This window comes from Macrotis lagotis, chromosome 7 (assembly GCF_037893015.1).
Source record: "Macrotis lagotis isolate mMagLag1 chromosome 7, bilby.v1.9.chrom.fasta, whole genome shotgun sequence".
Classification (NCBI taxonomy): Eukaryota; Metazoa; Chordata; class Mammalia; order Peramelemorphia; family Peramelidae; genus Macrotis; species Macrotis lagotis.
This window is the reverse complement of record NC_133664.1, coordinates 114346249-114357598: the sequence shown is the minus strand read 5'-3', so window position 1 is coordinate 114357598 and position 11350 is coordinate 114346249. Positions and strand designations below refer to the sequence as shown.

General features: G+C 40.1%; 1 protein-coding gene across 1 annotated transcript; it reads left to right on the top strand.

Annotated features, from left to right (window-relative positions):
- The first annotated feature begins 223 nt into the window (after positions 1-223).
- On the top strand, positions 224-9569 carry LOC141492904 (uncharacterized). The gene is made up of 5 exons (XM_074193616.1): positions 224-375; positions 1743-1937; positions 2048-2198; positions 5698-5877; positions 7419-9569. The coding sequence occupies exons 1-5, from the start codon at positions 315-317 to the stop codon at positions 7669-7671; spliced, it is 840 nt and encodes a 279-aa protein (XP_074049717.1). The 5' UTR covers positions 224-314; the 3' UTR covers positions 7672-9569.
- Positions 9570-11350: the final 1781 nt, after the last annotated feature.

Sequence of the window (11350 nt, the reverse complement as noted above, 5' to 3'; positions counted from 1 at the left end):
GTGGGCAAGGGGCACAGTTTAATTAATACTAGTTGAAAAGACTGACTGACCAAACAAAAAAACCCCAAAATCAATTGAGATGGCAGGATGGTGAGACCAAATGAAGCTTACTGGAGAAATGATTAACTCAGAGGTCTCTGACAAATCCCCTTAGGGCAGCTTGTTTCTTAAACCAAGAAACACAAGAACCCTCTTGTCCCCTCCTCCTTCCATAATCCTTTCCCCTGGAATGTAGGAGCTTTTGAACTGTAATATGCCCTTGAAGGGTTCACATGAAGAACACTTGAAGCTGCTGATAAGAAAGGGGAGGGGACATGGAAAGAGGAACTCTGAGGAACAACAGCCACTTGACCTGCCTTCAAGGGAATCTTTCAGGTAAGGCTGGAATTCACCTCTTTAGCCCTCAGATCCACCCTGTGACTATCTAGTATGATGAAATTTTGTGGAAAGAAGGGAGATCCTTCAAATCATAGGTTTTTGAAAGAAGAGAAGGAGAAAGAAAAGAGAAATTGTGTCAGTGATGTTCAAATCTAGGAGGTAGGCTAGACAAAATACTGGTTATGAGTTTCATGGGTTTTAATGAAGCCAGAGACCATATTTTAGAAGAGTGGCTGCACTTGGTTCCAGGACAGTCAATGAATCAAGATTTATGACAGCTCAGGTACAAGTCCCAGATGGATGGGAATTCTGCAGAAGCTTACAGGATTCAGAGACAGAGGGGACCTGAAACATCACAAATTGAAACTCTCATTTCACAGAAAAGTAAACTGAGACCCAGAAAGAGGAAAAGGTTTGTTACAGAGCTAATAATAGAATCTAGTATGCAAATGCAGGTCCTCTACCTCCAAAATCTGCAACCTATATTAGAGAATAACAGAGGTAACAGAACGACCAAGAATCATACCTTTCTTTGTGGAGACTGAAGGAGATTTAAAAGGAGCTATATTGGCTGGGGCTGGTTTGTGTGTGTTATTCTACTACAGAGGGAGATAATTTCATGAAGAAGATAGGGGTAAAAGAATGCACAGACAATGGTTTGGGTAGGGATAGAGGGCATCAAAGGTAGCTTTATCCATGGGGCTTGGATGGTATAAGTGAGATTCAGAAGAAAGTCATAGTAAACCTTTTCTATTATTATTATTATTATTATTATTTCTATTCTATGTGACTCAAATACATTTAATTTTGGGGGGAAGCAATCAGAGTTGAGTGACTTATCCAAGGTCACACAGTTACTACATATCTGAGGCTGGATTTGAACTCAGGTCCTCCTAACTCCAAGGCCAGTTCTATATCCATTGAGCTACCTAATTGCCCCTACATATAAAAACATGAGCAGGAGGAAGATCTCAGTGATAGAAGACCAGGCTTTGAATCTTGCTTCTACCATTTCCCATCTGTGTGAGAGACTGGCCTCAATGACTCTAAGGTTCCTTCCTCCAGCTCTGCACCTTCAGCCACTTAATTATCTAAGAGTGAGCCTTCTACAATAGTGGTTTTGTGGAGATAAGGAATTCTCTCTATCTCCAGCCTTGGCAACCAGGCAGAGGAAAAACTTCTAACAACTTGTTTTTATATGGAAATCTTAGTGGCTGAAAAAATTGTTTCAAATGGGAATTTTCCATTCAGAAATTGGATAGCTACCAACTTATTTCCAGAAAAGCTCAGAGGGAGAGTCTCAGCTGGGGGGGGGGGGGGGGGGGCTGGTCTCTGATTTTGTTCATTTTCCTGAGTCTCTCTAGAAGTCCAGTGCACCAGGCTCCTACCTCCTCCTTTTGGCTCCTACAATGTGGAAAAAGGCTCAGGCTGCTCCCTGGGCTCAGTCGCTGTTTTCTCATGTCAAGTGGGATATCAACTAATAGGAAGCAGAACAACAATTTGCCTCTTGGGGGACAATGGGACCATTTGGAGTCATCGTGAACCCCAGTGTGAGGAGGGTAAGATCTGTCCCATCAGATTAGATGAGTTGCTTTTCTTTCAAGGGACCCTGCCATGGCTGGGGTTGGCCCCCCTCTCAGTAAATTTCCTTATGTTGTCTTCATTCCAGTTATCCCCAAGTCACCTAATCATGGCTACCAAAGGGCAGTGACTGTCTCTGTCATCAGTGGTGCCATCATCTTTGCTATCTCCATCTCGTTTCTCATGTGCTGCCTTCAAGAGAGGGGACTGAGGAGCAGCTTTACACCCACTCAAGCTATGTAAGGATCTCGCATCGAGAGAAGCGAGTTCACAGATCATCTAGCAAACTGGTCTAGGCCTTTGGGAGTAGAACAATAATAGTAATGCTAAGTAGCACAATAAATAATAAACAACACAATAAACATTGTAATGAACAACAATACATGATAATAACCAAAAACATAATAAGAGCATTTATATGGTACCTACTATGTATCAGTATAGGGCATTAGGCCCAGCATCAAAAAGATTCCTTTTCATAAGTTCAAATTTGGTCTCAGACACTTATTAGCTGTGTGACTCTGGGCAAGTCACTTAACTGTTTGCTTTTCATCTGTAAAATGAGCTGGAGAAGGAAATGGCAAACCACTCCAGTATATTTTTCCAAGAAAATCCTAAATGAGGGTCATAAAGAGTTGGACACAACTGAAAAATAACTCAACAACAACAAATCAGACTTTAAACTGTTATTTCATCCCTTTCAACAACTGACATGCTATTATAATCTCCATTTTACAGTTAAGAAAACTACAGAAGTGAAATGTGTTGTTTAAGGTCACACAATTAGTATCTGAGGCCTGTGTTTCAACTCAGTTCTTTCAGACTCCAGGCTCAACATTCTATCCATTGGATCATGTAACTGACTTGAAAGAACACAGATTCTAACATTTTTTGACTTAGGAATGAAAGCAATGATGCTATCCTACAACCAGATGAACAGTTTATAGGAGATGTCCAGGGGTCCATGCAAAAGAGACCAGAGAACTTCATGACTATAAGAAGCACCATAAGGGAAGGTAGGAAAAATTGAGCCCAAAACAAGTGAGTTGATTCCTCTATCCTTCAACAATAAGTTCATAGAATTTCTAGCTCTGAAAAGATCTTTGAGAATCCCTGGTCTTATTCTCTCATTTCAGAGGGGAGGAAATTGAATTTGAGTCCAGAAAGAAGAAATAGTTAACTCAAAGCTAGCCAGGCATTAAGTAACAGAATCAGGATTTGCATCTACATCTTCTGACTCCATATTCATTGTTCTACTCTACTGTCTCCAGGCTTACTGGATCTTGGGCTTTCTGAATATAGCCAATATAGGAGTTCCAAGAGTAGGCTTCTCTGATACATCCACTGGCTCCAAAGTTAGAGCACCTGGATTCCTATCATTGTCCTGCCCCTTACCAGCTGTCTGATCTTGGGGAAATCCCTCATCTGGGCAGCAAGATGGACACAATGGATAGAACTATGGGCCAGGAGTCAAGAAGTCTTGAGTTCAAATCTGGTCTTCTCAGACACCCACTAGCTGTGTGACCTCAAGTAAGTCACTCACCTCTGTTTGCCTCAGTTTCCTCATCCATAAAATGAACTAGAGAAGGAGATGATAAACCATTCCAGCATCTTTGTCAAGAAAATTCCAAAATGGGGTCAATAAGAATCAAACACGCCTGAAAAACAGCTAAACAGCAACAAATTCCTTTACTTCTCTGAGCTAAATAAAATGTGGAGGGAATAGGTTGGACTAGATGATCTCTAGAGTTTCTTCCAATTCTAGAGCTATTCCTAGAAGCTCTGATTTCTCATCTCATCCTAGGCAGCATAGGAACTGAAGTCTCACCAAGGATAGCAGCACCACCCAGTGGAGAAATTCCAACCACTACCCCTTCTCTTCCTCTTCTTCCTTGTTTTAAAAGAGTTTTTGCTGGATCAACAACAGAGCACCAGAAAGGAACAGCTCTAGTTCAGATTGCAAACAAACTCAAAATTCCTTCCCGCCCAAGTCTCTAGCACTGTCCATGGTCCTGCTCCACTGAATGATGAAAAAGGAATATCAGGCTTATATTATAGATCAGGCAGACACGATTATAATTGAACATCAGTTGCAATAGCTATGCACTGGGTTCTTCTTATGTGCAGCACCACTACATATTTCCCACTCAGTCATGATTCTAGTTTTGATTTTTTCAGGTCTCCAATACCGTTTCTATATGCAGAATCCCAATTTTCTTATCACAAAGACTTCAGATATACCCACATCCCAAACAACAAACTAATAAGAGTAAAAGGAAAGAAATGTTGCACCAACTTAACCATTAATTCCAAGGGCTCACTTTGCTGTCTAGAGCTGGAAGGGATGTCAGAGACCATCTTGTTCAACACCCTCATTTTACAGATGAGGAAATTAAGTTAAGTGACTTGCCCAAGGTAACACTGTAAATTAGCATTAGAAGTGGGATTTGAACCTAGGTTCTCTGAATTCTGAGACAGTGTTCCACTGTAAAGATGTAACAGTGTCTGCTTACTTCAGTTTAAGATATGTCTTGGGATGAACTCTCTACCTTCATCAAGGTGGATCAAATTCAAACAATCTTACTCCTCCCTAAATCCAAAGCCATTTAGTCCATGAACAATGACACTCTAGAAGAGGGGAAAAAAATCAGGTAGAATATCTATTTTGATCTGGGTTTCTTCCTCTCTCTTTTTCGTTCCTCTACATTAGTAAAATGCAATGAGTAACTTATACTCTTTGGACAAGAAGAATGTTTGAAGGCTATCCTCCACATCATGTTATACAAATGGAGGAGAGAGTGATAACAGATTCTGGGGATGATGCAATCATCCATCTTAGGACATGCCTCTCATAGCTATTATTTCTATACCACCTGAGATAATTCCTAGCATCAAGAAAGCACCATGGTACTCTGCTCAGAAGGACTGGCCTTAGGCAGATATATTCTGAGTCACACATATCTTATATTGGTATTTTGCTTCTGAGAATTGAGGTTGGCAATGGAGAGTGTGAAAGATGGGCTAGTGAAAGACTCTTTCTGCAATGAGCACTGGACTAAGAATTGGACTACCTGTGTTTGAGTCTAATGATATAATTATTAGTGATATAAACTTGGGCAAATCACTCTATCCCTGGTCCTCAATTGCCTGATCTGTTAAATAAGGATAATAATACTAATGCTAGGAACACCTCACTGGGTATTTCTAAGTCTTAGATGAGATAATGTATGTAGAGTGTTTACACAAATACCAAATTTTCCTCATGCTTTCTTCCTTGTCCAAACCCAAAGGTTTCCAATGTTCTGCTCCCCATAATTCCAAGCCCGAGATAGAATGGAAGTAGAACTTAGAGAGTTCACCTTATGGTTCCTGGTTGGTGGAGAAAGGTGCACTTATCTCAAAATCAATTCAGTGATGACCCTGCTTCACTTCAGAAGCAGACACTCCTTCCAGAAAGACAAGGGAAAAGATTTCATGCTGCTCTGTCTTCCAGAAAATTATGATAGATTCAAGGATTCATTTTAGATATGAAAAGGAGTTTGAAGATGACCTAATTCAAATCCTTCATTTTAAAGATGAGGGAGTTAAGACCAGGAGAATTTAAAGGACCAGGCCAAAGTCATCTAGTAAATACTGGTAGAATTTGGATGAGATGAGAACCTCCAATTTCCAATCTTCTAACTGGGACAGCAGATTCGTATTAGGGTTTGCTGTATCTTGCTTTGGTTTTTCCTATAGGTATCACCAAGGCAGGATGTCTAACATAGGAAGAAGAACCTTTTCAACTGACAAGACACTACTACAGAGGCACAGGGAGATTGATGGAAAGAACAAGAGACAGAGGGAAGGCCTTCCTATTCAACTAAGCTCCATTTATTCTGGTGCCCTTACAATCTATGATAATTGGGGCTTTCAGAGGTATTATTCTCCCTTGGGTCATGGGACACTTTACATCTAGATAGTATCTCTCCCAGTTAGACATGCATGAATCCCAAGTCAAATACCTTCATTTGGAAAGCAAAGATGCACCCTTGGGCTGAACAGTAAAAAGAACCAAATTAGAGAGTAGAGCTTATAAAGCAATGAGACTGGGGATATTGTCTGCAAATAAGGATGCAGGCAGGATCTATGGCCAGTTTTATACTTACCTCCTTTCCACTGAGCTTCCAGATTATTCCGCAGCCCAGTTCCTCACCATAATCCTTAATGTTTTACATTATGCTATTAATGTTCTGACCTATTCCAACATGATCTTATACTAGGTTTCTTGGGTTTACTTCTTTCCCTCTGTCTCACACAAAAGTAGCATGGCACAGTAGATAGAGAATTGATCTTTGAACCCCAAAAGACCTAAATTCAAGTAGATTCTGTTGGATGACTCTGGGCAAGACATTTCTCTCTCAGTGCCATAGTTTTCAACCTAAGACAATAAATGGCAGAAAAGGTGACAGTCTGTTTTCTCTCCCTTAAAGTTCCCTACACCAAAGAAACCACAGGTCTTGTCCCTATCCCCTCCCTCACACACAGTTCCAACACCTGGGTTTCATCATGGTATAATACCATTTAGAGTGAAAAGAACTGGGTTTAAATCATGCCTCTGCCAATGCTACATAGAAAATCTTGGAACAGTTATTTAATCTTTCTAAAACTCAGTTACCTATAAAAATAACTAGACTGAGTTTAATGATCACTAAAGGCTTTTACTATTCCATGGAATCATGATCTTTTTCAGTACAATCAGAAGGATCTGCCAAAAGAAGGCAACAAGGGATTCTGGTCCCCTGCACCAGCAGAGGGTGATACTGCCTCCTTCCCCTTCTCTCAGAGCCACCACCAGAGGCACCTTGGCCTCTTCACCCAGATCAAGCTCTGCTTTCCAATTAAGGACACCTGCAATATATATTGATTTTGCTTGGCCAAAAAAAAAAAAATCAGTCACTTCTCTAATAGTACAAGGGGTACAGCAAGATTGGAAAATTGTGGTCCTATGGCAGACAGTTCTTTCCTTCTATCACTTAGCAGAGTTTTATGAAGAGCCCTGAACTGGGCTTTTGGATGGTGAGTGTAACAATGAAAGCAGAGGAAAGTAAGATCTTGTGCTGGAGGTGCGGAGGCAGAAATGGATAGGCAAGTGGTAAAGGAGTATGGCTCTTCTTCAGATTATACAACTGATGTTTTGGCCTGTTTCTGCATAATTAAATACTATGTTGGGTGGGTGTGTTTTCTTTTCGCTATCTCACAAAGAGGATTATGATATGAACTACAATAAGCCTTCCACTCTAGCATGCAGCATGATGGAGAAAAGCTCCATTCCCTCAGTGCCGAGAAATAGTATTAGGGCAAAAGACAAAGTTCTATTCATTCTGACATGGCCAGGGACTTGACTCGATTGCCTATGGTGGCCCAGCCTCCATTTGGTTCATGGTCTTCTAGGTCTCTTTCCTTTTTGTTCTGCACAGGAATCAAGAGACCCTGCCTTGGTCCACCATGCAGACTTTGGACTCGGAAGTCTCAGTCTTCTCCCCGGTGGTCTTTCAGCAAGGACCCCTGTCCCCTCCTCCCACCTATATATACCTGCTCCAGGAGCCCAGGGACCTGCCTCTACTGCTCCCAGTTCCACACTGCCACATGCACCTCCCCAGAGAACCTCAGCCTGCTGATCCCGGAGAAAACAGCAGCATGGAGGAGAGAGCTCAGGAGGAGCAGGCCTAAAACACCTTCCCTACACATCCTTGGAGGTTTTCTAAGAAGGTCATGCAGCTTGCTTTTTCCTGAACCCCCCTTTCAAGCTTCCTGATAAGGCATAAGGCAGGAAAAAAGAGACAAAAGACCAGTGGTACTCAAATACTCTTGGTCCTCAGACTCTTTGGAAACCTCACCTCAGCTGGCTCCAGAACATACTCAAATCACCAACTGGCTCCCTGAAAGCACACAAACTACTTCACTGGACTCTTGAAATATATCATAATCTGAATCCAATCTAGGTTTCCATACTGATAAAAATCTTACTCTGCTCTCCATCCCAACTCCATGTTCCAGCTAAACTGCTCTTCTTCTTGTGGCCCCACAGGTTTGGGTGTGGGGGACGAGGTCTACCTCCCATCTCCATGCTTTTGTACAGACTTTCTCTCTTGCTTGGGATGCTCTCCCTTCTTACCTCTATTTCTTGAACTCCCTAGTTCCCTTCGAGATGCAGTTCTGATACCTGCTACACAAGGCTTTTCCTTTTCTTCCATGGATTCTGAGTGTTCTCTTCCGTTTACCACCCCCATTATCACTTTGCATTTTACTTTGCATATATTTTTATTTCCTTCTCAGTTTGCACGGTTTTGCTTTTTTTTTTTTCCATTTTTACTGTGCAGTAGACATTAGTTCCTTGAAAGCAGGAACCATTCCATTCCAGTCTTTTATCTGCAACATCTTGCACACAGTAGGAGTTTTTAAAATGTTTTTTAAATGAATTGACCTGCAGAAAAGTCTGGAGGATGGGGGAGGTAGAAAACCTAAGGCTCCAAACCCATGAAGGCAGGTTGAACAGCTTATGACCACCATTTTCCTCATGACCACTAAGGGCCAGACTAGAGGAAGCTGGTTCAAATTTAGCAGATATTAAACATATTAATTAATTAATTAATTATAACAGCTAGTAAATAAAGAGATTTAGAAAGTTTCTCAACAACATGAATCAGAAAGATGTTGAAATCCTTCCTCGTCTATCTTGAAGAGAAGCTCCTAACTCCCTGGGTTAGCTTGGGGAATAGTTTTGTCCAGTGATTTTTTTTAAAAAAAAAAAGTGGCTATTGAGATTAAATTAAGATTAAATTAATTAAACCATCAGAATTTATATTGAGCTTGATTATAGAGACCATTCCAGCCACTTGGTCACTCTTCTGAATGCTACACTGTCCAATCAGAATAGAGTCCATAGCAACATAATTCAAGTTCACTTTTTTTTTAGGTTTTTGCAAGACAAATGGGGTTAAGTAGCTTGCCCAAGGCCACACAGCTAGGTAATTATTAAGTGTCTGAGACCGGATTTGAATTCGGGTACTCCTGACTCCAGGACTGGTGCTCTATCCACTGCACCACCTAGTCACTCATCAAGTTCACTTTTTAAACAGATTCAGTGGGTACCAAAATCCATCTCTGTTTTTCCTTCTCAAACCAGATTTGCCAGCAAAGAGTAGCCAGACCTTTTGACAAACTCCTTTTTCTTGAACTTGAGGGAACCTGAAGGGCACAAATTGGGGATTGGAGCACTTGGATCAATGAAATTAATTCTCTCCAACCCATTAGAAATTGTTCAGCTGAAGTGCGGTTCTTACTGTCTGTTTCTAACTCCTAAGGTTCCAAAAGCAGCAGCAGCAGCTGCAGTCACTTTAATGCCACACCTACATCTTTAAGTGCTGGTATGATTTCTCATTTTCTTAAATTTTCCCTTTTTAGTGATAAAAAGAAGTGTATGTTAATTAGGAGACGTACCCATCATGTGATTCAATCTCCAATGATGTAATAGTGAGTCTTTCTGGTGCCCTTATATTTGTTTCTTCATACTCACATTTCTCTAATTTTTAATAAATAAAATAGTATGACAGTATATTATAATAGTAGTTCCCACACAAGTGAGATATTATTCTACATTGGTAATAAAGAAATCCAAGTCCTCAAATCTATACTACACATGATTTTCTACCCAGAACTGTCAAAAATTTCATCTAAAAGCTAGTTTTACACACACACACACACACACAAGTAGCAGTTTATAGCAAAATTAAGTTCATTTTCCATGCATATACAGAAACTGGAGCTGTATTATTCTTATGGAATCCAGATTTAATCATCACTGATGATTATGTAAGGGAATTATAAAGACATGCTTACAGTCTGTATAAACTTAGCACCTACCAAATAAGTAGTAAATATCATGACCTAAATAGCAAGACTACTTTGACAATCACTGTGGATAACAAATCTCAAAATATTCTACAAAATTCAATCAATATACTTTCCTACAGATCATCACTTGCCAAACTGTTACCCAAAATTATCTGGTTTAAATTTAATCCAGTATTGACTATATTTAATAGATGTCATCAAATACACATGACTTCCAAGTTGAATATAAATGTATATGTGGTTATAGAATTGAGTTCATATTATCAGTTGTACAGTTGTACACTGGAGAAGTGAAGATACTTTCAAAGCATCTACAGAGGGTGAATTTACAATCTGATACTTTTACTCGACCTCAAAAAAGTTATTTTATCCACTTTTGCCACAGTGCCCTAGATCATAGCTGTCCAACTTTACTTTTGATAGTTTTTATTGAAACAATAGCTGATATATTTTGATTTCCCATTTTAGTGAGAGCTCTGCAGCAGCTCGACTTCGTTTACTAGAACATTTAATAAATCCACAGGGAGTCATATAAAAATCGCCCTGTGGGCCACATATGGTCCATGGGCCACATTTTGGACAGTCCTGCCCTAGGATATTAATTATTGTAATAATTATTATTGTAATTATAATAGCTAGAATTTTCACATCAATTTAAGGTTTGCAAAGTCCCTTACATATATCCTATTTGATTTTCAAAACATCCCTGGGAGATCAGAGATAATATCCTCATTTTCCAGATGAAGAAATTGAAATGGATCCTTAAGGTGACTTGCCCAGGGTCTACAGCTAGTGTCTAAGGGAGTATGTGGACTCAGGTCTTCCTGACTCCAAGTCCAGTGCTCTATTCATTAATTTGCCTAGCTGTCTCCAGAAGATTATTAGTAAGGTAGTAACACTCCTTTTTATCTGAACTTCCCAGGGAAGATTAGAACAAGATAGTACCAAAACTAATAACATAAGACATCCAGGTGATACAGTGGATAAAACACCATCCCTGGAGTCAAGAGGACGAGTTCAAATCTGATCCCTAAAAAGCAAAAAATAATAGCCACTTGCTTTTGTATAGTGTTTGACATCTACAAAGTGTTTTCTATGTATAATCTCATTTCAGTCCCACAAAATTCCTTTGCAGTAATTGCTAGAATTATTGCCATTTTAGAGATTTGAAGTTAAGAGAATTAAGAGATCTTAAATAATTTCTCGTAGGCATACAGCTGAGTTATAGGCTTTTTTAGGGGTTTTTTTTTTTTTTTTGCAAGGCAATGGGGTTAAGTGGCTTGCGCAAGGCCACACAGCTAGGCAATTATTAAGTGTCTGAGACTGGATTTGAACCCAGGTACTCCTGACTCCCGGGCCGGTGCTCTATCCACTGTGCAACCTAGCCGCCCCTGAGTTATAGTTTTAACCAGAGTCTTCCTGACACCAAATTCAGCATGCTTATCTTCTATCCCGCACTGCCAAAAACTGAAAAATTGGAGTTTACTTTGGAATC

Excerpts from the sequence above, each read along its gene's own strand:
- LOC141492904 (XM_074193616.1), top strand. The coding sequence starts at position 315 with ATGGAAAGAGGAACTCTGAGGAACAACAGCCACTTGACCTGCCTTCAA. Across the intron at positions 1,938-2,047 it reads TGAACCCCAGTGTGAGGAGG|TTATCCCCAAGTCACCTAAT; the intron begins GTAAGATCTGTC and ends TCTTCATTCCAG. Across the intron at positions 5,878-7,418 it reads GATAATTGGGGCTTTCAGAG|GAATCAAGAGACCCTGCCTT; the intron begins GTATTATTCTCC and ends TGTTCTGCACAG.